General features: G+C 43.6%; 2 protein-coding genes and 1 pseudogene across 2 annotated transcripts in view; 2 read left to right on the plus strand and 1 right to left on the minus strand.

The window, feature by feature from the left end:
* The first annotated feature begins 1,378 nt into the window (after window positions 1-1,378).
* On the plus strand, window positions 1,379-4,372 carry LOC143102954 (uncharacterized; annotated as a pseudogene).
* Window positions 4,373-5,311: 939 nt separating this feature from the next.
* On the plus strand, window positions 5,312-6,972 carry rcvrna (recoverin a). Its single transcript, XM_076264763.1, has 3 exons — window positions 5,312-5,692; window positions 6,520-6,631; window positions 6,854-6,972. Exons 1-3 carry the CDS (start codon window positions 5,312-5,314, stop codon window positions 6,970-6,972), a joined length of 612 nt encoding a protein of 203 aa, XP_076120878.1.
* Window positions 6,973-10,816: 3,844 nt separating this feature from the next.
* The window catches only part of gas7a (growth arrest-specific 7a), a 45,103-nt gene continuing 28,570 nt past the window's right edge, over window positions 10,817-27,349 (minus strand). Inside the window, exons 8-10 of the mRNA XM_076266547.1 lie at window positions 14,021-14,100; window positions 13,561-13,659; window positions 10,817-11,912 (exon numbers count right to left, since the gene is read on the minus strand). Coding sequence (XP_076122662.1) covers window positions 11,799-11,912; window positions 13,561-13,659; window positions 14,021-14,100 — 293 coding nt within the window. The 3' untranslated portion in view covers window positions 10,817-11,798. The remainder of the gene's footprint in view (window positions 11,913-13,560; window positions 13,660-14,020; window positions 14,101-27,349) is intronic.

A 27,349-nucleotide genomic window follows, 5' to 3' on the forward strand; every position in this document is an offset into this window, starting at 1 on the left:
TTGACGCCAAAACTTTTTGTTCATACACCTGCACTCTTAGCGTTGTGGACCCCATTTGACTCTCTAGCGTGCGCCTGCTCGCAGAGTTTCCTGTGCTCACGCGGCCCACCATCTGCCACCAAGCATGGAGTAGAGCACCACATCGCCAGCACTGGCCCACCTGTCTACGCCCGCGCGAGGCGACTAGACCCAGCAAAGCTCGCCATTGCCAGGGCTGAATTCGATGGATCGACCACCATAGACTTCCTGGCACATCGAGTCACCATGGACGGGGCCGTGCCCAGGGGCGCAGCTACCCATTTTTGAGGGGTATGCAACAACAATATTGGCGCCTCCCCCACAAAAAAACACAAACAACTAAAGCAAAACAAAAGGCCAATAATTTACACTATTACTGTGCATTAGTGTCTATTGAATATGTTTTTAAAGAAATGCTGCCAATTTGATGTTTAACTTGATGTTATACTTGATAAGTATTGATAAATGGTGCATTGCCACTTTAAGAGAGTCTAAACGGTTCTCATAACGTCATTTTGCCAGCTATTGCTCACAATGGATAAGGCTGATAGGCACTCTAGCCTTGTTTGTTTGCACCACATTGACAACACAATATTAAGTTATTACAAGGAGCCTTCATTGTTAGGATATGTAAACATGTAATGAGTTGCTGCTAGCATGACATTTCTGTTTGCAGTTTGTCGCTAGTTAGTCTGTTAACATTCATATTTGCAAGCCTCCAAGTACAGACGTCATCACTTTAAATCCTACTGCTGCCTTTCACCGTCCACTTATTTAACTGCTCTTGCATCCCTTGACATGCCATCTCCTTTTCCCTTTCTTTTTCTATTTTTAGTCGTCAACAGCTTTTTTTGCTGTATCCATCTTTTTCCACTCACTACTCGTAGGCCCATCTGCTCGTCTAGCGCCCCCACTCCCTCTTCTATGTCAAAATTCTATGATGGAATCTTATGAGATAGGGCGCCTACTCTAGCCTGTTAGTCCTCGAAAATGTTATAGACAGCAGCTACATATAGAAAATACCAAATATATTATTTTTTTTTTTTACCTGTGCTTTGGCGCCCCCATGGAGCTGCGCCCCTATGCGCCGCATATAGCGCATACCCACTTTTTGCGCCACTGGCCGTGCCACTCCCGTCTAAGGTTGATGCGGTCTTGAATTTCCCTCGGCCGGTCACAGTAAGGTCTCTGCAGGAGTTCCTGGGAATGGTGAACTTCTACCACCATTCCCACAGCTGCTGCTCTCATGCGCCCCCTGCACAGGGCCTTGACGGGGAAAGCGGACAAACACATGGTGGATTGGTCCTCGGAGAGAGACATAGCATTCACAGATGCTAAGTCTGCTTTGGCCAACGCAACGATGCGCCAATTGCCATCACCACAGACGCTTCGGACTTTGCGGTTGACGCTGTGCACGAGCAGTGGGTGGATGGTGCCTGGCAACCGCTCGCTTTCTTTAGCTGCCAGCTACGCCCCAGTGAGCGTAAGTACAGCACCTTTGACCGTGAGTTGCACTTTATCTTGCCATTCGACACTTCCGTTCGCTGCTGGAGGGCCGACAGTTTACAGCTTTTGTCGATCACAAGCCCCTAACGTTTGCCATGGCTAAGGTGTCTGAGTCGTGGTCTGCCCGCCAACAGCGACATCTCTCTTACATCTCAGAGTTTACCACGGACATACAACATGTCGCAGGTAAAGCCAACCTCGTCGCGGACTGCCTCTCTCACGCCATCGTAGGGGATGCCCACCTGGGGCTTGACTACACCCACATGGCAGCCGATCAGTCCACCGACCCGGAGGTACAGTCACTCAGGACTGCTGCCACTGGACTGCAGTTAATGGAGATTGCTTTTGGTGACGGTGGCGCCATGCTGCCTTGCGATGTCTCCACCGGACAGCCACGGCCCATTATTCCCACTGCATGGAAATGACGGGTTTTTGAGGCTGTGCACAGTCCCTCTCACCCGGGTAGGAAACCATCTCAAAGGTTGGTGGCAGCCAAGTGATGGGCTCAAGAAAGATGTGCGGGACTGGGCAGACTCTTGTGTGGAGTGTCAGCGCTCCAAAATTCATCGCCACACCAAAGCACCCCTGGCGCATTTCCCTGTGCTGGAGCGGAGATTCGACCATGTCAACGTGGGCCTAGTGGGCCCCCTGGTGAGCCCCCTTCCCTCTTCCCTCCTCCACTTACCTCCTCACCATGGTGGATAGGACCACTCGATGGCCAGAGGCTGTCCCACTGACAGCAACGACTACTGCTGAGGTGGCTCGGGCGTTCATTTGGTCCTGGGTCGCTCGGTTTGGCACCCCATCTGACCTTTCTTCTGACCGGGGCTCACAGTTCACCTCGGAACGCCATTGCGAACAGCCTGGGTGTAAAGCTCCACCGCACCACTGCATATCACCTCCAGGCTAATGGACTGTGTGAGCGCTTTCATCGTGCTATGAAGGCCTCCCTGCAGGCCAGCCTCAAGGACAGTGGCTGGGTAGACAGGCTCCCTTGGGTCAAGCTGGGCCTTAGGACTGCCCCTAAGGAGAACCGCCAGTCCTCATCAGCAGAGCTGGTGTATGGCCAGCCACTGCGGGTTCCAGGGGATTTCGTTGCCGACACCACAGCTCCCTGGTCCCCTGCCCATCAGCGAACTGTGCTCCATGATAAGGCTAGACTTTTTGCGCCTGTACCCACTGCAACCTCCTGCAATCCTACACTCCCTCACACATATACATATATACACACACACACACACATGCACACACACACATACAGTACATGCGCACACACACACACACACACACACACACACACACACACACACACAGACATACATACTCACACACACACACAATATGCACACTAACTCTCACATCCCTTGCAGATACACACACACACACACACACCATATACACTAACTCTCACAGCTACATGCAGACACACACTCCCACACACATACATATACACACACAGGGTTCTATTTTAACGAGCCGAAGCTCCTGGTAAATAAACAATGTTAACATATTTTTCATATTTATTGTTGCCATTGGTCTTAGTGTGGAAAGTCCTGTCAGAATACCATTATTTTAACAAAAAACTATTTGAGCAACCTTTTATTGAGTATACGCATATTATCCCACCAGTCACAATTGTGACCGGTAATAAAACACTACTTTTCTACATTTAAAAATATATATATAAAAAAATATATAATTCTTGATTATTTCAAAGGGTTGCTAATAACACATGATTTGCATGTCTGAGAAAAATGTGGGCTTAATTGGGTTAACAGTATTTCATATTTATTCATATATTTAGCTATTCTAATTGTAATAGTATGCACGGCTTGTGGTTATCTCAATTATTGTGAGATCAGTTGTCATTGGAGAACTGCCAGTTACAAAAATGCAATTTTATTTGTGAATTCCATCATTCAGTGTTACACAAAAGGCTGATGGATTTCAGTTACCTCAGTATCATGTAGTCTCTGATCATGTTGATGGCCAAGTTCTCAAAGTGGAAGGGTAAGTTTTGAGGTCGCTCCCAAGACCTGAACTTCCTGTGCTGATCCATTCAATGGGATTTACACAGGTATGTTGAATGGAATTGTATTTTACTAAGCTAGGACACAGACCACCAAATGGAAAGCTCCTTATGAGGGTGGGAAGGTTTGCCAGTAACCCAGTTTCTTCACTAAGCCTTCTCCAGGATTCCATTTACCCAGTGAGACAGTGTAGCATCCAACATAGAGGATGCAAGCTAACTAGCTCGCATTAATGCATGAATTCAATTCCATGAGTAGTGATGGCCACATCTTTGGCAGAAAAACAAATGATCAGGATCATGCTTATCAAATCATAATTTATAATGATGTAGCCACCGTACCTAATACTTTAGTTGATGTGTTGTTCATACATGAGGTGTATGAAGATGATAATATGAACTATATTGATCATATTTTAACTATTTTCTTTAATTTCTGCTAGATTCGACTTACATTTCTTGATTTAAATAAGGTAATAATGAACATTTGTGAGTAGTGAAAGTGATGAACCGAGCCAATCATGACCTAATCCAACCCTGCCGAGCCTTGCCAGGCAACCAAACAGCAAGCTACCAAAAAAGGCTGGTCCTATTGCGTAAGCTCTGATGGATTCAACTGTCGTCTCAGTCCATGGGCACCAAATTAATTTCTGTAAACAAGGAGAAGTGTTTGTGTGTGGGATTAAAGCAGCCTTGTTGGCAACCTATGTCTCTTCCCAGTCATGTAATTACCTGCATAATTACCTGCTCTCACAGAAGTCCAATTACAACAACAACTGCAGTGCACTGCAGTTACCCCGACAGCAGATGACTCAGTGATCTGCCTGGGACTCTGCCTACCCATGGCTCAAGTTAGATTGACTGGCATTGCCGTTTTCCTCACTGTACACAGTGTGTGTGTCAGGGTGTGTGTGTGTCCAGGCACATGAGGGAATGTGTGTGTGTGTGTGTGAGAGAGAGATAGAGATAGAAAGAGAGAGAGAGTGTAATCTCCACCCTGGGAGATGTTCCACCATTTACTTATCAAACCATCTGTTTAATGTCTAATATGTTTCAATTTGTTTTTTTCTCCCGAAACAGATTTTTTTAAATCACATTGTGTGTGGTAGTTCCATCATGAGCAACAAAAAAATACAGCAACTCCACAATCCCTTGCCCTTGGTAGCCTGTGGTACACCATAAATTATGATCTCTTATTAGATTAGTGGGCATCTGGTTTGTTTACATGTGGGGATATGGGCATGTGAGGAGCTAGATCTGACCATTGTGCGTGGTTTGGTAAGCCTCTAGCGTAAGCAATTTAACATCCGCTCATGTGTTATACTAAGAGTGTTCATTTAGTTGTGTTGAGCTATTGCAAAAAAAAAAAAAAAATGCTGACCAGCCCCCAGTCCATCCATTTACTTAACTGCGACAATAGCATGCCCTCCAACAGGTATGACATAGTTAATTAATCCTCCAGAAAGCTTGTCTGGATTTAAAATGAGATATCTTTAATCCTATTCAGTGCTAAGACGGAGACGCACAGGTGGAGAGAGCTGTATGGCCTTTTGCTCACACACAGACACCCAGAAGGAGGGAGAGCAAGCGCGCACGTGTGAGAACTGAGGAAGGAAAGAGTGAGAGAGCCAGACAAGGAGAGGGAGAGAAAGAAGGAGAGAGAGAGAGAGAGGAGGAAGAGAAGTAAGAAGCCACCCTCCTCTGACACACACACACACACACACACTCAAAAGACAGAACCCCAGAAGACCAGCAAGGATGGGAAACAGCAAGAGCAGTGCCCTGTCCAAGGAGATCCTGGAGGAGCTGAAACTGAACACTAAGTACACCGAGGAGGAGCTCTTCACCTGGTACCAGAGCTTCCTCAAGGAATGCCCCAGCGGACGCATCACCAAAGAGCAGTTCGAGGGAATCTACGCCAGCTTCTTCCCGGACGCCAACTCCACTGACTACGCACGGCACGTCTTCCGCAGTTTTGACACCAACGCCGATGGCACGCTGGACTTTAAGGAGTACATTGTGGCCCTGCACCTCACCTCGTCTGGGAAGACCACGCGGAAGCTCGAGTGGGCCTTCTCGCTCTACGACGTGGACGGCAATGGCACCATTAGTAAAAATGAGATCCAGGAAATTGTCAAGGTGAGAGGGATGGGGAGAAAGTTGCACAGCGCACAGGCTATATTGCTGTTAGTAGATCTTGACTGGTATTGGTGGGCAATACTGGTTTCTGCCTATAGGGTAATTATCTATTGCTGGTAGATCTGATGTCTTGGCTGGTATTGGTGGGCAATACTGCTTTATATGGTAATAATTTACACCATTAAAGTCCTCAATAATTAAATTAGAAATTAGAAGCCCTGATTAAAATGCTGGGCGAAGTACAAAGGGCAAGTCTAACTAAAGGTACAGTAGCTTAATACATTTAGTACCATAAGTAAGCTCCTGACCACAGACATTGGTAGGTCAACTAAAAAGCTCTTGTATACCCCATGCACAAGAAATTAACTCATCAACTGGCTTTGGTCTTTGCTTAGCATTTAAATTAGGGCCCTGGTGTATTTACAATAAACACATATATTTCTTTAGTCTAAATAGTAAGCTAGTAGTTTTCACTGAAGCAAATCCTGGCAGGTAATAAAATATATTTGTTGTGGAATGTACTTTAATACAACTGGGCAATGAACGTGAAGAGCTGTTATAGAGTGTTACAAGTGGAGGTGGTGTGGTTCCAAATGGATGAACACCTCTCTTCAGAGACGCGGCAATAGGATATGGAATTAGGTCATCCACAGTAAAGGTGCTCAGAAGAACTGCTTAACTAGCTAATTATCTCAATCTCTTAGCACGTAGCCAACTGGGCTTCAATTGGATTACATTATTGCTGTGTTCTTCATACGAGATGGCTGAATCAGCCGCCATCGGACCCATGTGACAGCGAGCGTGTGTCACGTTGTGTTTTGACGCAGGCGATATTCAACATGATCCCGGCTGAGGGCCAGGAGGATCTCCCGGATGACGAGAACACACCGGAGAAGCGAGCAGATAAAATCTGGAACTATTTTGGAAAGGAAGATAATGGTAATTTGAGTATTCATTTCAACCAATACAGCCCCATAGCAGTTTTATTGACAATTATCACACAATTATAATTATCAGAATAATGAATGAAGTGATATGGTTTTGGTTATATGGTATTTCAATACTATTCACACATTTTTGATTCAAAGCACCCATTTACTCAGTATTCCTAATTGAGTGAGTAAAAGTTTTAATAATATGATTTTTCAAACTTTATCACAGATAAGATTAAAGAGGGGGAGTTTATACAGGGTGTGTTGGACAACAAGGACATCCTCCGGTTGATGCAATATGATGAGCCTCAGAAGATCCAAGACAAACTGAAGGAAAAGAGACAGTAAAATGCTCAAAGGATGACCTCGATCACTCATCGGTCTCTGTCAAGACTGTTCAAAGCCTCATTGTTCACATACAGAACACATACACATAACACATACACGCATGCATACCTACACGAATACACTCCCTGACTCTATTCATAGATCAAGGGACCTGGATATGTGAAAGGCTGGACACAACCAGGATCACATCTGTGTTCATTTCCTTATCCACATAGCATGTTCCAGTCAGTTCTAAGTCGTGGTTTGACCATGGCACACTCTGCAGTTGTGGGGTTCTCAAGACCAGAGGACTGTGGGCGAACCCACAGCAGAGGTTCTAATCAATCCTAGAGTTCTATTCAAACTAGGTCTCAGTTCACTGAGTGATTACTAACACCTCACACCACTCATCTGAAAGCAACAACAATACCAGACAAACCCTTGACAGAGCCAGTGTGATGCTCTGGGTAATAACCGTCCGTCAGATGAATCCTTTTAGAATCGATGTAATTTTAGATCATTATGGGCAATTGTCCTGAATAGGTAGATAATTATGATGTTGTCTTGTGAAGTGTGCGGAACATGAGAAATGGCTCCTATAAGTGAATGTTTTCCAGTAATGCAGTGTGCTTCGTAGGACTATTTTGATAGATCTTTGCTGTCATCAGCAGGCTAACTTACAACCCTCCTTTTTCCACACTTACCATCCCATTTGGTTCATAGACACTGGTATCGACTTGTTACGCCCATACAACGCTCTGCCTCACAGTCACGTGACCGTACTTGCCTTTTAGACAGGTGGAACTCTTGTGTGTTTTGCTTGGGTGACAAACTATTGACATTTCAGAAACTTCACACCTTGTTCAGGTGAGATGATTAATGTCAAGTCACATTTGGCATACTTTGTACCAAGTAATTCTTTTCAAGGTACAGCGATGTAGTTTTGGTCTCCAAATCACTGCTGGTTATGTTAAGTGAAGATGTGTTAACTTTTTATGGACCTATATGTTGCTTTTAATAAACAAAATCTAATTTCAATCAATTCATTTTGCTTTGTTTGAGGAAACTACTGCAAAGGTAAGTTCTGGACAACTTTTTCTACCTGCATACCTTACAGGCTGGTCATCTGAGGGACTGAATGAATTACTTTTAGAGTGTATTTGATGGGTTCCGATTGGACAGGGAGATGTCCTCAGGCAAGATGCTCATTATGGGTGAGGTTCTTATATGCGATTTCTCTTTGACAAAGACTCTAGGCTTTACAGCAGCTTTTGGGGTTAGGCCAAAAATACCGGGCTTAAGTGTATTCATCTGAAGGGTGACTGGCCCACACTAATACTCGTCCTGGTTCGGAGGCTCCCACCGGCCAATGACGATCAGCCAAAAGAGACAAGCCAAAAAGTTGACTTTCATCTGCTTAAGGGGGCAAATCCTATTTACTGAACTTCCAAGTCACCACAGGGGTTATCCATTTGTTAGGAATGGACAACAAAACACAAGGATTTGAAAACAAATGAGGTCCAAGAGTCATGCTACTCACAGTAAATAATGCCTTCATTTCAACATGGCATACGAGCAATGAAAATATAAAATTAAATACAAATATACACAAAATCAACAAGGATTTATTACATTTGTTTTTATTGTGGACAAATTCAAAACAAACTTGACAATTTAGTAAACATTTGAGTTAATGAACACTGTGTTATGAGTGGAGACTGTTCACCAATTGAAAATAAGCATTTTACAGAGATTATCGTAAAAATGCATTTTACAAACACATACATTTAATTGAACGACTGAGCCAAAAACACACAGAGCACAGATCATTGACCACACTTATCAAACACAACAATGCAACATGGAGGATATATTCAGAGAAACTTCTCGTCTCGTTCTGAGAGGTTGGACTGGGAGTGGTTAACAACAAGTTAACCAAACATGTTAAGTTAACTCAAACATGCCCCACATACACAAAACTCAAACCAGTTAAATAGTTTGCGCTGCCAGCCTCTGTATAGAAATATACAACATAGAGTAAAAAAACAGGCCCAAAGGAAGAGGCAATATCATCTGATAACAGAACCACAACAGCACAACTGATAATGGGACACTTTCTGAGGTATCATTTAAATGGAGATGATGCCAGCAGTGTGATGCTGTTGAAGTAAGTAGAGTGGAGCACTGATGCTTACCCAGACAGAGATCTTCACATGCCCCTTCAGCTCTGGAGCTCCACGTCACTATCAGGTCATCAATTGATCAGGTTAGGTTGGTGATTGACTGTTGCCGACAATGCGTGCTGTATTGTGATAGAGGGCTTTTTTTAAAAAAACGAATTCCGGGTGCAGCATTCAGCGCATGGTGCGGCTGTTTCTGGCGTTGCTGCTGAATCCTGCTTTACATTGTATTGGGCTAATTACATGTAGGCTTGGTCAGCGATCGGGCGGCCACTGTGGGAAGTCCCCAGCCAAAAGCATGAGGAAATTTGCATCTTTCCCTATTTATACCTGAAAGTAAAATGTTGTGGCAGATATCCTGTCATGACAGGTTGATGATAAAATAACAGATTAAGCCACATGCTATTAAATGGTCACAGCATCATACTGTTACTGAGAGTCTCATAACTCCTTGTGACAGTCTCTCGCTTTTGTCATGTGTCACGTCAAGTAAAAAAAAAAGAAGATAAGATGCTTGTTCACTGTGTTTTAGTGCAGTTTGCCAGTTCATCTAACCAAAACACAGCAACCTAATCCTACACATCCATTTGGGATTATCTCATGCTTTCACTATGAGGTCTGCATGAATTTGATGGATGCACACCTAGGGGAAAGGCTGCCTGTGGCCTTATGTCGAGTCAAATTGTCTGGTAGATTAGCGCGTTTTAGTAAAAATCCATTTTTTGAGCAAACCGACCTAAACAGACTTCTTGTAAGCAGATATTTTAGGGACTTTGGATTTGCATAAGGGATTTGGGGTGCCACAAATGTGTGCCAATATCACGTTATTTTCTGTAATGGTAAAAATATCATAAACAAGAAACATGGATATCAAATGTATAGAGTTTATACAATAGAATTTATATTATTGTATGCTAAGAGCACACCCCTCTGTGAAGAGTAAACAAAAACAAAACAAAGAACATGGTCAAAGAAAAAAAGCCCAAACTGTATTTACAAATACATACAAGCATCAATTATATAGCTATGACATGGACTGTATCACGAACATTCCAAGGTGTTTGACCTTTAGGCACTAAAAGGTGTACATTGTAACAAAAGCCACCATTTTAAGTCACATCTGCTTCACCTTTAAACTTTGAACTATGACCTGGGATCAGGTGACCCCTGCGCTGAACCTGGGTAACATCATGCTGCTTACTGGGATTTGGCCTGATGAGAGAGGTGATGTACACCCAAATGATGGATAAAAAAACTCCACCTTCAGCGGGTTACATTCTGACCGGACATACAAGCCGACAGCTGAAGGGCCACACAATTAATCTCACGTGGCTGACGTGGCTAGGAACTATGTACTGGGTCAACATGGTGGCACCAGAATCTGAAGTCAGAAGTCAGCTTGGGCAACAGTCCTGTGTCAGGTTCATATCTCAAAGGTTTGTTTTTGTTTTGATCTGGGAGACAGGTGAGTAGAGACAGCCAGCGAAGTTATCACATACTGTACACAGGCCACATACAAACCCCTGTGCTTGATTTAGGTTTGAGATTCATATTTAACTAATATTTATCTATAAGGGTATAAATTAGTAATAAAATGTATCAGAATCTGTGTAGTTGTCAATAAGTTGTCAATTATCAGTAAGAACACTAAACTGACTGCATAAACAGTTCACAAATGTCAAAATAATGTTTTAGTCATTTCCCCCACAAAGTTTCACGTACTGTACATTCCTCTATGAAAAATTTGTATACATCTTTCAGTAAATTAAATCTATATAAATATATAATATTCATGCAGAATGTTATTCTTTTATATTCATGTTCAGTGTTTGTCAAACAGTATGCCTGTACTTAGATATTTGATTCACGGAATGTTTTCTGAACTGTCCTCTCTATGCATGAGACTAAATCACCCAATTTTACTTTCAATGTCTGATATCTGCTGGTATCCATTTTGCTGTAGGTGGTGGGGAATTTTAGAATGGTGGAAGAGTATCAGCCATGTGGACACAAATGTTATCGCCTCCTCCCCAAAGTATGTGAAGTGCTTGAAAATTCTGTTAACTAACAGGCTTCTTAAGCATTTCCTCTCAAAATCTTAAAATCACTGGACAGAGTGATGCTGTTTCGTGTTTGACCAATAAGGGTAGAGTATAACAAAGAAAAGAAGGAAGAAAGAAAGACTAAAAGAAAGAAAGACAAGAGAATATGAGACTAGAAAAGAAAATTATAGAGAAAGAGAGGAAGACAAAAAAAATTATATTAAAGGAGAGGCCCTTGAGGAAAACTGTGGTGTTTGTAGAATTGCCATTTACACAGAAGCGTGATGCCACTGTCATGATGTCAACACCAGTGAAATAAGATGCATGGTCAGTCCACTAGAGGGCACCCTTCGCTCTGCAGTCCGGCTCAGACACTAGATGTATTATGGGAAGTCCATGCTGACGTTGGCGGATGCCATGGATGATAAGAGTAGAGAGGGTAGAGTGCCTGCAGAGAGGCATTATGGGACGCATGGGGCAGGAGAGGGAGTGAGGGATCGAGGGGGAGGAAGAGGAAGAGGGAGAGGGAGAGAGGGGTACCTGCACATGTCACAGCCACTCATGCACACCAGACCCAATTCCACCCGACTGGCAGTTCTGTGGTACCAGCAGGGACGGGCGTCCACTAAATGTCCATGTCCACAGGCCGCACGTCCCCCGTTTTGTGCTCCTGCACCCACAGCTCTCTGTCTTTGGCTGGGTCCACACTCTGCAGAAGCTGGTCAACAGGCTCCAAAGTCTGTCAACACACAGGATATCAATCAATCAATCAAGCAATCAAGCAATCAATCAAGCAAACAATAAATTATCAGTCGGTCAGTCAGTCAATTAGTCATTCATTCAGTCACTTAATTATTCATTTAATTAATCAGTCAGTCAATCATTATCAAACGCTAACAAGTGGGGCAGCTCGCCAACTCTGCAGTCAGTTCTTGTTTAAGCATTGCATGCTTTGGAGAGCTGAATTAAGAAAAAGCCAGAGGTGACCTACAAACCAATCAAGGAATCAGTGAAGGAGCGATCATTAGTTACGCTTGATAGACAGATAGAAAAACGTCTCCAGTGAAGGTGGAGAATGAGCTGTCTATGTGGAGCTGTGCTGTGTGTGTGTGTTTGTGTTTGTGGACCTGTGCTGTGCTTTGTGTGTGTGTGTGTGTGTGTGTGTGTGTGTGTGTGTGTGTGTGTGTGTGTGTGTGTGTGTTTGGACCTGTGCTGTGGGGGGTGTATTTGGCACTGGGCATCATTCCCTCCAGCACTCCAGTGTGAGAGTGAGAGCCTGACAAAGACCTGAATCAGTTACAGTCCCATTCATCCCAGTGGAGTAGTGGTGGGCCAGGGAAGGCAGGCTGGTGATGCTCAGAGATGTGAGGTTTGAGAAAGACACCCCTGAATCTGAATGTTGTGATGTGACCCTCTCTCTCTCTCTCTCTCTCTCTCTCTCTCTCTCTCTCTCTCTCTCTCTCTCTCTCTCATATATGTTGAACTGGGAATGCTCTCATTAAGAGTTTGGGAGGTTCTCAGGAGGACACCCCTGAATCTGAATGATGACTCAGCAAGGTCTGATCAGACCAGTCGGTGTGTGAGTCTGAGGAGACACTCAGAATGTAAAGGCCATCAGTGAGTCAGCTGCTTTCAGAATGTAAAGCCCATCAGTGAGTCAGCTGCTTTGGGTCGGGTCTCCCCGGTCCCAGTCTCAGAGCACCAGCACTGACTACTCACATCTACTCCAAAGAGATCTGGATGCTGGTGACTGACTCTCTGTTGAATGGCTTCTCTGCACGCTGTTGGTGACAGCAGCCTGTCTAAAGGGCATTCACACCAAGACAACGATAATGGTATTGTTCTAACTAATATGAATGACAATGTCCACACATAAACTATAACGATTACGACATGGAGACGAAGATCAAATTTTAGCCATCACATTCATCAACAGGAGGAGAGACTTTCCTTATCATTGGTCTGTGTGGATGCTTTTATTGTTATGATTAGCGTTAGCGTTATCGTTCTTGTTGTGAATGGCCCGTAACACCATGTATTTGTAGGGTTTGCATACTTTACAAAGTCTACTGGGGTTTCCTACATGTCCTCTGATGTACGTCACCTGAGACAGAACCAAATGATTTAGTAACACCTGACCTAACATTTGACATGGCCGATGCAATACTGTGTAACCACGTTTTCATGGTAGATTATTTCCATTGGTGAAACACAGTCATGTTTTTAATGTTTAAGATGGCCATGGAAATTCTCATGATATTTTAACAGCTTAGCGATGTGTCAAAGGCACAAACGACATCTACTATTGAGAGATGTCATGTCAGTAGCATTCAATGACAGCCTGGTGAAAAGCACTCGTGAGCGCAATGGAGAGAGTTTGGACTCACACTTTGGTTGAACATGTCGGTCTCGTGTCTGAGGGTGGTGTACTGGCGCAGGTGCTGCTGGATCATCTCCACCCGCTCCACCTCCAGACGCTCCAGCTCCTAAAGAGGGACCAAGAGGTCAGAGGTCAGGAGCCGTGATCTCCACCACACAAATATAAACACTGTCCAAACGCACAGGGCCCTAATTTCAATGGTGGGGACAAAATGCAAAGTCTATCAAACAGGCAGAGTTCTCGTGAATAAACTGTAGCTATTGTGTGACATTTGAGCTGGCTTATCAGTGTTTGCGCTTAAGGTCTGGCCCATGGTATTTAAATTAACTGTTTTTACTTAATTATTAAAAGTAGCTTTAGTTAGACTTAAGAAGTTGCACTTTGCACATCTATCAAATTAGGGCCCACTATCCTAAAAACACAGCAGAATCTTAACTACTAACTAGTGACTTTTAGTTTGCACGTACCAAACCAGACGTGACCATCTCCTCAAACCACTTGGACTGGGCCTGGTTGTAGAGGTCCACGCAGCGCATGAGGTCATCTCCTACGAGAGGGACAGGGTGACAAAGGCGGCCAGGTCAGTGAAGCAGTACTCTACATCACCAGTAGGAGGCAGCCTGCGGCCACTGAAGGCAGCCTGTATTTCAGAGCAGCACATCATTTGCACAGAGGAAACTGCAGGGTCCGGCGCATACGCTCACGCTAACACACCACATTATATTACCGTTAAGAGGAGGGAGGAAAGATAGAACAAAGGAAAGAAATACAGAGTGAGAGAAAGCAACAGAGCAAAGAACGTGTGTGAGTCCTCTGTGTGTGTGTGTGTGTGAGAGAGAGAGAGACAGAAAGAGAGAGAATGAGAGCATGTGTAACTGAGAATATGAGTGAGAGAAGAAGAGACAGGGAGTGTCTCTGTGTTCTGTTGAGTGCGTGCGTGTGTGTGTGTGTGTGTGTGCGTGTGTGTGCACAGGCAGGTGGGAGGGAGGGAGAGCACCAGACCAAGTCTGTCTGAAATAGCCTGTCTGATATAAGAACACATTTTAATCTGTATGGAAATGAGAAACAGACCCCCTGTCTAATGACATGCATTCGCTTCGCCCCCGCTCTTGTCCTCGCCGCCGTCTTCAGCAGCACAGAGCAGAGCAGAGCTGAGCAGAGCGCACTCATTATTAGCTGACGTGTCTCCCCACACACTGGGTAAGCAGCCTCAATGCAGGACCTTTGATTAGCCTGGGAACTGTGACTGACTCTAGGAGCGGGAGGACAGATGGAGGAAGAGGAGGACCAGACCAGGGGGGAGGGGGGTGATGGGTGGGGGTGGTGTTCAAGAGAGATCAATGAGGTCATGAGGTTTGGGGATAGAGGGGGGGGGGGGGGGTGCTCTCCTGCAAAGATGAAGCAAGCAGCAACCTGGAGTGCAACAACAGTTGCACAACACACAACATTACCCCCACTGTCTGTCTCAGTGACGGCTGGGGAATCTTTGTGAGAACGTATTTGAAAAAGAAAAGCTGATAATTTGTTGCAGCAGTGTTTTGCAAATCTGCTCATTTCCTAGTCCAATTATTTACTCGTGGGAAAGTGCATGCGTGCGTGTGCAAGCAAAAGCATATCTGATAAATGGACATGTAGATATGCTGAAGAACATGTGTGTCTGTCAGTTCATCTATGTGTATACTTATATGGTGTGTGTCTACAGCACCACCTGTGGTAGATGAAGCGGTTCATAAAACTGAGAAATGCTGCCATCATAAAAATCTGTTAGCTATTCTGTTTGTGTACACATATAACACACAAACTCATACACACAGACAGACTCCAGTGGCGCAATCAGTTAGCGTGCAGTACTTATAAGACAATTCCAGCAGAGCAATGCTGAGGTTGGGAGTTCAAGCCTCACCTGGTGTGTACCTGTAGTGGTTAAGGAGCTGGGCTAGCGTGCAGTAGCCTGAAAGTTATCGGTTCAATTCCCAGTTTCCACCCTTGTGCCCTTGAGCAAGGCACTTAACCCCAAGTTGCTCCGGGGACAATGTGATCCCTTGTAATATAGCTGACATATGTAAGTCACTTTGGTCAAGAAGTGTCTGCTAAATGTAATGTAACTAACACACACATGAACACACACACGTGTAATAGATGCCAGCTAGCATAGCTGTGCATGTTGAACGTTTGTACACCTCACTCATTGGCGCCTTAAGAGTAGTGCTGGCATGAAAGCTAGCAGCCTGGGCTTTTAGCTCGATTGCCAGCATGCTCGACTCCCGATCTGAGGTGCTGCTCTTCGCGAGTTCGAGTCCGGGCGTGTGCAGGACTGAACTGCGCAGGTTCAACACAACACAGGTTACATTGGTGCCGTGACCCGGATCGGGAGTGAGGTTTACTAACGTTCTGTTCTGTGTTTCTAACTAGCCAGGTCAGTTCTTCAAAGCTAAGGGAAGCTCACCCTAGAGTTTTTCTCAGGCAGGTTTTCACTGACCTGACGAGTCGTTCCCAGAAACCACCCCACCAGGCAGCTCGTTCAGCAATGAATCTCCACATTATACCCTTCTCTGAGTATTCTAGGAGTTGCTGATCTTTGATGCCCTTCCAGAGTTCTTTCAGGTCTTGGTCAGCTCGCTTGAAAGTCTTTGCATTATCTGAGTAAATTACTTTGCATAGCCCCCTTCTAGCAATGAATCTTTTCAGAGCCAACAGAAAATGCTCTGTCGTTTGACTGGAGACGAGCTCTAGATGGACTGCTCTCGTCACAGCGCAGGTGAATAATGCAATATAGGCTTTATTAAGCGCACCACCAACCTTGAGCGGCCCTGCAAAATCCACACCTGTGACTTCAAACGGAGGGGATTCTGTAATTCTGTCACGTGGCAATGGAGCAGTAACCTGCTGCACAGGCTTTGCTTTGAATCTTCTGCACACATTGCACCTTGATAGAACACTCTTCACAAGCTGTCTCCCTCTCATTATCCAGTGTCTTTCTCTTAGTTGCACCAGTGTGTCTCGCACGCCTGCATGCATCAGGTTCTCATGGCTGTGCTGAACTAACAACTCACAGTATCTGTTCCTTGCAGGCAAAATCCACGGATGCTGCTGTCTGAAGCTGAAATCCGACTGCTGCAGCCTGCCTTCAACACACATCAAGTCATCCTCATCCAGAAATGGCCTTAACTCTCTGATCTTTGAGTCCTTTTTTAAAGCCTTTCCAGCTTTCAGGAGAGCGACTTCTTGACTGAAGTTCTGGCGTTGCGTTAACTTTATCCAGTACTTCTCTGCTTGAAACAACTCCTCTGCTGTCAGCTCTCCCTTTCTCTTTAGTGTCAAGTGTGTGTTGTCTGTAAATCTCTTTATCCAGGCTGTTATTCGTAACACTGACTTCAGCTTACTGTATCTTTGTAGGTCTAACACCGGTTCTGTTGCGTCATGCTCTTCACTGCTGAGCTGTACAGTTACATGTTCACTTACGTTCAGTTCTTCTCATCTTCCACTGAATGGTCATCAGAGTCTTCCTCATGTTCAGGCACTGTAGGCCTTCTCACTAGCATCACAGAACACATGCAGTCTTGTTCCCTTGCCACTTTGCTCATCCTTTTCTCCATACCATCGTGGTATATAGATCTGGTGTATAAGGGGAAGTTCAGAACGCCAGCTGTTCCATTGTTGATTCAGGTCAGGTAGCAGCTCCTCATCCCAGCTCAGCCCTCTTTCCCACATCTCTTGCAGCAGGCATTTCACCCTTATGGTGAAGGGTGTTAGGAAGCCGAGGGGGTCAAAGATGCTAGCAGAGTGTTGCAGAATGCTTCTCTTTGTGCTGGTCTTTGTCAGTTTCTCCAGCAGAGGTCTCAGATCAAACACAAAGTCATCAGTCTGTGTTCTCCACACTAAGCCTAGTACCTTTAGCACTGTTCCATGAGCCTCTGGCTCCTCAGTGGGTCCAATGGGTGTCTCCTTCCACCTTTCTTTCAGTGCTGCAGAGTTCGTCATCCATTTGCACAGGTCCATGCCAGCAGCAGACATGATTTCCTTTGCTCCGGTCGTTACAGAGACGGCTTCGTCTACATCACAGACACTAGCTATAAAATCATCAACATACTGCAGACCTCTTCTTTCCAGTTCACGCTGGACACGCTCTCCTGGAACTTTCATCACAGCAGTGCACACTTGTGGTGTTTCGATCACTTCAATTTCTATTTTCTGTCCCTTATTCCAAATGTTCTCCAGAACGAGTTTCACAGTGTTGCATTTGGTTGTCACAGGAGCAGCGGAGCCAAATGTATGAAGAGTGAAGGTCTCTTGTCTTACAACAGGCAGCTTGACTGTTTTTCACACACAAAGCTCCTCTGACTCTAGCAGGCAGCGTATGACTATCCTTCAGGACCTACTGCATATGCCTGGGCAGTCTGTAGCAGCACTGTACTCTGGCTCTTTGGTTTGACTTTCATGGAATGGGTAGCAAATGAAGAGACTACATCTTCTACATTTTTACTGGTGACTGGCAAATGCTCTTTACGGTTTCCGCATACAGCACTGTGATGTCTTTTTCCACATTGGTAACATGATGTGTCTTTAATCCTACAGTTTCTTGCTATGTGCCTCGGCCCTAGGCACACAAAGCATCTTCCCATCTTTTTCAGAATATCCCGCCTCTCAGCTACATTGTGTGAAGGACAAAGTTCTGGTTTGTGCTCTGCACTGTCACAAAAAACACAATTCTGTGTCCTCAGACTGGCCGTGTGCAAAGCAGCGGCTGATGGCAGGCTCTGTCTTTTCTGTTTCAGCTCATAAGCTGTATCATTTCTTTTAAATGTCTTATGTAGACTCTGGTTAACCTTTTCTTTGTTACCTCGTGTCAGTTGCATGGTTCTCTCCCTGCTGAGGATCTCATTTTGAAGAAACTCCATCACCTCTGAGACTTTCCATTCATCACTCAATCCTCTTTGCTGGCTGTACTGAAGAGCTATGTCCTCGGGTATCAACTGCAGTAGGATTGGGCAGAGTAAACTGCCATAAGTCTCTGACACAACACCCAGTGACTCCAAACTGTGTATCTGGATCTCACATTCATCATACAGCTGTCTCAATGCAACAATGTCTGGTGATTTCTTCACAGGGGTAAGATTCAGCAATTTTGTCATGTGTGCATTTACTACAAGGTCTTTTCTACCATATCTCTCATGTAGAAATTCCAATGCATGGTCATAGTTGCTGTTTGTTAACATCAGCCCTGCTACTCTCTTAGCTGCAGCACCAGAGAGATATGACTTCAAATATGTAAACTTTTCCGTTTTACACAGTGTCTCGTTTTGGTGAATAGCAGTCTCAAATTGGTTCCAAAAGTCTCTCCATAAGCTTATAGGTTACGGGGACGCTGGCGAGACACGCCGCTCCGTCTGGCATCATGTTTTTGTTTGTATTTATGTAATGTTCGTAATTTTATGTAATGTTCTGTTAATTTTTTGTATTTATTTCTCTAGTTAAATGTAATCACTCTTTATTTATGTTATTTTCGATCGTTTTTGTGTTATTCTTAGTCCTTTTTTCTGATTAACAAACTCGGCTGACACCATCAACGTCAAGTTTAAAGGGGTGGTTCAGGATTTTGGACATAGGACCTCATTTCCAAGTAAGCAAGTGTGATATTTATCAGTGGAGACCGTTTTCAACACGTTTCATTCAGTCCTTCTAATTGCAGAGTTCGCAGGTGCTAGGCTAGCGCAAGTCAACGGTATGTGCTAGCCTGCCACTAAAAACAGTCTTACCCACTCCAAAGTACACCCGAGGCAAACAAATTATAACGCCAGACTATCGATGTAAATGTCTGCATTGATAGTGTTATTTCTAACGTTATTCTATCCTTGCATTTCAACGATCGCATTACATTTTGATGGACTAGTTTCTTAGCAGCGGCGGAATTATACTTCTCCGGTTAGTAGTACTGCGCCGAAAAGTAAACAATAAAGCGCACTCCAATGGGGATACCTAGTAGTAGCCTTGGTAATAGCAGTCCGCCGCTGAGTTGCAAAATGACTACTAACAACTTCAGGGACCAAAGTATAACTATTGCAACGCGATGCAAGGGTAGTTGTATTTCTTACACTATTCTATCAACACAGACATTTACATCGATTGTCTGGAATTTGCCTCAGGTGTAGTTTAGAGTGAGTAAGACTGTCTTTAGTGGCAGGCTAGCACATACCGTTGACTTGCGCTAGCCTAGCACCTGCGAACTCTGCAATTAGAAGGACTGGATGAAACGTGTTGAAAACGGTCTCCACTGATAAATATCACACTTGCTTACTTGGAAATGAGGTCTTATGTCCAAAATCCTGAACCACCCCTTTAACGTTAACCAGCTTCCATTGGGCTGATGAGCGCCTTGGCTAGCTTGCCTTATGTCTCTGAAATCCCTCATCCATACGTGACGCTGCACATCCAATGTCTGGACGGAGGGATTGCTCAGCAAGGGTGCCTAACGTCAATCTGCAAGAGATCTGCAGCTGCCACGACCACCGAGCTGCGGCTGACATGCGAGCTGCCATGCTAGCATCTACCGGTGCCTGGAGTCTGGATTGAGTGCTAAGAAACTCTGATGACAGCGTCAACTATGAAACAACAAACAACAAACGGTCGCTGTCTAGGACCACCGAGCTGATAATCAGCAGGGTCGCCCATCACAAATTCGCACTGTCTTGTCCTTCCAGTGCTCTCCAGATTGCCAGTGAATTCTCCTGGTTGGTCAGTTATAAAGAACTTTGTTGGTGTTGCATCGTGAAGACACAGCTGTACGCAGTTTTCACGCGGGTCATCTTTGCCCTTGGACATTTTCAGCCGGTTGGAAATTGGACTAATTTTATTTTTAATTTTTATTTATTTTATTTATTAATTTGTTTGATGTATGTCTTGTATGTCTTGGTGTCACGGGTACGCTGGCGACTACGCCGCTCCGTCCGGCATCTATTGTCTTTGTTAGTCTGTGTCAATGACAATGTCTTGTGGAGCGCTTTGGGTTGCACTCTGTGCATGTTAAATGCGCTATACAAATAAATCTGACTTGACTTGACTTGACTTATATCACCACTGAATCTTTGAATGCTATATTTGGGTAACTTAAAACAGAGTTCTGAATTGGAGTTCTGTCTCCAACACCTCTTCTTGGGCTACTCACGCTTTCACGAGCTTGTATCATTCTCTGTGCATGCGTCCTCAGCGTGATCACTCATTCCTTGTATTCCTCTGTATTCGTGATTTCTGTTTCCAAATCGTCCGTTGCTAGCCTGGCGGGCCATCCTATATCATTGAAATGTATAGTCTGGAATCGAACCATTCACCTCGCTTAATCCAAGGGGAGGGCAGAGAATTGTCTTTCAAACTGCCTAGGCATGCAATAGGCCAGCGCTACGACCATATCCGTATCCGGTCGGCAAAACGGCAAATACATTCTTCTTCAAAAGGAATTACTTAAGTGCATTGTGTTGCTCAACTTTCAAAGAAAAGCACTAGTCCAACTCCTCCAAAGTTGACGCCAACGCGATTCAAACAACCGCTCTTCGTTCGCCATAGCCACCTTCCTTGTTGTTCACTGTCGCAGGACTGTCGTTATCCTGTTAAGCCCGCCTTAAGACTTAACAAAATAGAGCGCTGTTAAATAAAAATCCCTATGGTTTGGTACTAGACGTACACGCTGAGCAAATTAATTTGCTGCCGCTAGGGTGCGTCTAGATTTCTAGGCTAGTCCGTTGCAGTTCCCTGTTCAATTCCTCGGTCTAAATCCAACAATACTTCCTCTTTAGTAGACAAGTTCGCCAATAACTCACGCAAACGTCCAACATCAGCATTGTCCTGCATAAGCTCAGTGTCGATACTTTGCAGGAGTCTCGTTGTAGCTCCACGCATCGCTCGTCGCTTTCTGACCAATCTTTCTGTTTGTTCTTCCATTTTCCTGTCATCGTTTGCTGACTAGATATCCCGGGTTTTCGGCACCAAACAATGTTCTGTGTTTCTAACTAGCCAGCAAATAAATGGGCAAACTGAAACGGCTTCAAACAAGGATTCTTTTTACTTGCAGAAATCATGCGTGAAACAGGCATAGCATCTCTCATAACACTCTCTTACGTCATTCACGTCTAACGTAACCCGCACTGCATTATGGGTAATGCAGTATTACTGTGTAACTAAAATACTAGTGCTGTCAAACGATTAAAATTTTTAATCACGATTAATCGCTGAATTCCTATAGTTAATCACGATTCAGGGCTCCAGAGTGCAACCAATTTGGTCGCATATGCGACCTAATTTTTCAAAAGTGCGACTAAAAAAAATCGGAGGTCGCACCGGTGCAACCAGCTATTCGAGAGAGGAATAAGTGTCCGCATTGAAACTCTTTGGTTCAATAACAGACACATATTTGGCCAATATCGTGATTTAAACAAATCACAGATAGTGAAGGGCGGGACCTCCCCTCTGATTGGCCGTGGCCCAGTGCCTGTGTGTAAATTTGAAAATGCGTGTGCTGCAGAGAGAGAGAGAGAGAGAGGGAGGTCAGAGACCCGTCAGATAAACAGAGGATGTAGTTGCATTACAGTGTGGTCACATAGGCCGAGATAAATGTCCCCTCTCCCCACTGCCTTTCAGCAGCTGGCAGTAGCAAACCGATCAGACGAGCCCGAGATGATGATCAAGTTTATCGTTGCCTACGATAGGCCTAGTGAAACTTCCCTTCACCAAGTTCAGTCCGAAATAATTATTCACCAGAAATATAGTTTGAACGTAAACCCGACGTACATGAATGCCACTTGCGCCAAATTTATACACTCTAAAATATACTGGGTTATTTTCTCAACCCAAACGTTGGGTTGAGGCTGTCAGGGCATTTTGTGGGGTTGTTTTTACTCATGTTGTGTTATTTTCTGTAACCCAGCTTGTTGGGTTGATAGTTTAGGACAGCGCCCCTCCTCTCTCCCACCTGACGTGGAGTACACTACCCAGCACCTGGGTGACTTTAACACAGCTGCATAGTTATTTGAGAGTTCGAAAAAACATCGTTATTCTTCCAACCGTCCAGTCCACCAGCTGTCAGCATGTAATGGAAATCAGGCGATTTCGTAAGGTATGTATCTTTAACTTGTTTTAAAATGTTTTATCCAGACTGATTTTGAAAAGTCCACCCAGAGATGTAGAAGCTACCCTTCATGATATGAATGGATATTCTGCCTGCCAATTTCGTTCAGCCCCAAACAGGTTAACAATTGTGTCATTCATGCTAACTAACGTTAGCTAACATTAACTTACAATTACTGTTCATGTTAAATATACACAAAGACAGACTCATAAAAACATAGTTCTTTGTTCACTGGGTATGAACTGCTGACAGAAACAAAACGAACTTTTACAACGAACTAAAATGAGCATACCAAGCTGGTTGACATTAGCAGACCATATAGCTAGCATCAATGCTAATTAAATATGCTTCGTGGTGGTTGTAGCCTAGACTATGGTTGCAGCTAACGTTTGTCAGCTAATATTAGCCAACACAGTTGAAGTAATGTTAGTCTCTTCACAAGCCAAACATACGGTAATAATAATGGCAAACAACATCTTATTAATTCATTCAGGGTAGCTTCATATTATAGCCATGTAACTTAACGTTAGGCTACTGGGTGTTTTTAGTTGTAGCAGAGAAGACGGGCTCTGGTTGTAGTAACGTTAGCACTATCAGACAGTCATTTAGATAACGTTACCCGGCCAGGCTACGGTCTTCTAGAACTATAAGCTACAAGTTATTATAACTGCATAGGTGGTCATGGTTTCCGAGTGTGTTGCGCTAATATTTTGTCTCCTGGTGGATTTTTAATGTTTGTCAACATCATTCAATGATAATGGTTCATGAAAATCTTGAGATAAAGTTCTGTAAATAACAGTGATTAATGCACTCTTTTTTTTTCTTTGATTCACAGGGGTGATCCCCAAAACGGACAGTGGAATCTGCCTGCCTTCTTGGAAGTATCACAAGCTTTTTCTAGCTATCTGTTCAAAAAATAAACTGCCAAATAAATAAATGTTGAACTGTTTTATTTCATTGCATGGCTATTGTTGCCCATTGGATGGATTTTAAAACATTATATTGTAACATTAATGATTTGCAAACATTTATTTGAATTATTATCAATTAATAGTGATTGGATTAAGGAGAAAAATAAGATACTTAGAATAACCCATAAATTAGGTCAGCATAACCCAGAGATGACAGTGAAAATAATATAAATCCTGGGTTGTATAAGATAGCCTACCCAACAATTATGTAGGTTTAACCTAACAGTTTTGTTACGATAACCCAATGTTTGGGTTAGACTATCAACCCAACTCATTGGGTTGACCGAACAACCCAATTTTCGGGGCTAATATAACTCAGTGCTGGGCTCGACCACTATTTACCCAGTGGATGGGTTGAAATTGGGTTGTTTTTAACCCAATGTTTTTTAGAGTGTAGGAGTCGTTGCAGATGAAAAGACGTCTTAAAATTGCGAACAATGCATACAAGGCCTTCGCGAACGACAGAGATACAGATATCGCCGAAAAGGAGTGCGTCATTGACCGCAGTTACATGCAGGGAGTAACCCGGTTTTCAACAGCAATATTCGTTTTGCGCGCGAGTTGTGTAAACTCATTCTGATGGCATCAATCAATTTAATCTGGTATTTGGCGCAAACCAAACATCGCTGCTACATTTAAAGCCCGAATATTCCATGCATGTATACAGTGGTCATTGTGTACGGTGAATTGAATGGACACATTTAGATCGAGCATGACAAGTCATTGCAATAGCCTATAATAATAGGCCTACCATTTCGTTACTGCATTAACCATATTCTTATTGAAAATTTAAAAATACTAAAATTAAAAAGTAAATTCCATTGTGGGGCTGTCAAATGATTATTGCAATCATCATTGCAAAATCACATAAAAATCCCCCAGGCTACTTGGAACATCTCTTTAAATTGTGCTCAATTCTTCTATGAGAAAGATCATGAAGGATAGTATGTAAAACATTGAGCCATGAGATGTGCAGTTTGAAGCCCTTAAAGACATGTGACAAATGGTCAGAAAGGGCTTTAGTTTTTGAGATACCCCTACCGGAGGTAGAACTAAACCCAACAATGTTTTCCCTCATCTCTAAGGTCTCCCATATATGAAATGGATTCTTGGCTAAAAATATTTTACTGCTAAGATTGTTAAATTAACAGATATTGTTATACACCCCAAAACCAAAAAAGGACTAAAATATAGCCTGTCCGTATTGGAGTTAAGGCATATAAATTAGTGCAGATCAATCACACAAGCTCTGAGACCTTTGAAACTTGGCATGTTTATAGTCAGGAAGTTGCTTTACCTACTAGAAAAGACTGGATATGAATATCTTGATGTATGGAATGAGTAGACACATGTAAACATACACCTAAAATAAGCGGACATGCAAAAAAATAATATCTATGCAGAATGTTTTCATTTACTTTGTGGCTGCTTTGCCAGGGATTAGAAACACATATGATGGCTTGTTGGAAAGGTGGGGTTGTACTGAATCCAACAATACCAAATATGTAAATATAGTATGAAAAATTAGGGTGTTCTGTCACTCAATGTATGAGGTGTCCAAAATGAAAGAAAACAGAACACTGGCAAAATACAGTCTCAAGTCCAAATCACATTATCAGTGGTGAGAGGAATGTTGACAAATTCATTGTTACGGCAAGGTAAGTGCTGATCTATATCTACATTTAATAATGATACATTTCATATGAAACACAGATCCAATTGAATCAGGTTAACATTGGAATGAAACACCTTTATTAAAATATTTACATTCACTTGAATTTTGTTTTGGTCAAGTCATTACTGAATAATGGAAAATAATATTGTTAGCTTTTGTCTGTCCAGACCAGCAGTGGACAGTAGAGCCTACACTGCTTACTTCACCCCTAAGTAGCTAAACAGTTAGTTGTAGAAACTACTTTCCCTAGCTAAGAAAGTACTTAGCCCTCTGACTAATGTTGCATGTGTAATTCAACTTGATTTGCATTTCAATGAAATATCTGAAAAGTTTCATGTATCATGTAGAGCGAACTAAGTAAGACAAAAATCAGTGAGCAGCAGCAAGTTGCAAATGTTGAAAGTAAGAGCACATCTGCACCAAGAAGGCTGAGTAGGGTTGATACAACATCATTTCAAATACGGAGAGATTGTTTCATTTGTGGGAAGGCCAGCTCTAAACCAGAACCTCTGACAGCAATTTTAACTGGAACAGGCGCAAGTACCAGAGACAAGGTCCTTCGGGCAGCTTCTGAAAGGCTTGATGAAGATAAAAAGGGAGATCCAAGGTCTAACAGGAGCCAAGGAGCAGGACCGGAGCACTCAATGCTTAAAGTGATTTTTATTAGTGCAAACTGACTAACGTTTCGACTCCCATGCGTCTTCTTCAGAGTCAAAACCAAAGATGTAGCCTGGCGGGCCATCCTATATCATTGAAATGTATAGTCTGGAATCGAACCATTCACCTCGCTTAATCCAAGGGGCGGGCAGAGAATTGTCTTTCAAACTGCCTAGGCATGCAATAGGCCAGCAGTACGACCATATCCGTATCCGGTCGGCAAAGCGGCAAATACATCCTTCTTCGAAAAAGTAATGAGTTAAGTGCATTGTGTTGCTCAACTTTCAAGTGCATTGTGTTGCTCAACTTTCAAAGAAAAGCACAAGTCCAACTCCGATTCAAACAACCGCTCTTCGTTCGCCATAGCCACCTTCCTTGTTGTTCACCGTCGCAGGACTGTCGTTATCCTGTTAAGCCCGCCTTAAGACGCTCTAACAAAATAGAGCGCTGTGATTGGATGACGTCCACGGCGTCAGCCAATAGAAATCCCTGTGGTTTGATACTAGACGTACAGGCTGAGCAAATTAATTTCTTTCATCATATGTGTTTCTATGATAATCCCTGGCAAAGCAGCCACAAAGTAAATGAAAACATTCTGCGTATATATACATTTTTTGCATGTCCGCTTATTTTAGGTGTATGTTTACATGTCTCTACTCATTCCATACATCAAGATATTCACATCCAGTCTTTTCTAGTAGGTAAAGCAACTTCCTGACTATAAACATGCCAAGTTTCAAAGGTCTCAGAGCTTGTGTGATTGATCTGCACTAATTTATATGCCTTAACTCCAATACGGACAGGCTATATTTTAGTCCTTTTTTGGTTTTGGGGTGTATAACAATTCTGTTAATTTAACAATCTTAGCAGTAAAATATTTTTAGCCAAGAATCCATTTCATATATGGGAGACCTTAGAGATGAGGAAAAACATTGTTGGGTTTAGTTCTACCTCCGGTAGGGGTATCTAAAAAAATTGGGGCCATTGTCACTAGCCTATTGTATGTGGATGTAGTTAGGCTACTATGCAGGCTACTTTTCATAACTTTTTAACTGACCAAATGCACGCACCTAAAACCGGGTAACGGACAACTATTGTCAACGCGGGGGTGGGGTGGGGGGTATAGAATGCGTTACGTTTTTATGTGTTTATGTGTCGGATGGTGGGGGTACGCGAGCCAAGTCGGAATGTAGGCGGTGGTACGCGGGGGGAAAAGTTTGGGAACCGCTGCCATAGACTCCCATTCATTCTGCACTAGCTAGCGGCGGCCCCTAGAGGAACAATGAGTAAACTGCAACCAGGTTCGATACAATGAAAGTAAACAGGCTCTTCGTAGACAGGCTCTGGTTGAGGCCACATACCCCTCGTCTCGTTTACT

This window comes from Alosa pseudoharengus, unplaced genomic scaffold, assembly GCF_046254945.1.
Source record: "Alosa pseudoharengus isolate Yale_2024_CS ecotype anadromous, Long Island Sound unplaced genomic scaffold, YU_APseudo_1.1 YU_APseudo_1.1_scf_4, whole genome shotgun sequence".
Classification (NCBI taxonomy): Eukaryota; Metazoa; Chordata; class Actinopteri; order Clupeiformes; family Clupeidae; genus Alosa; species Alosa pseudoharengus.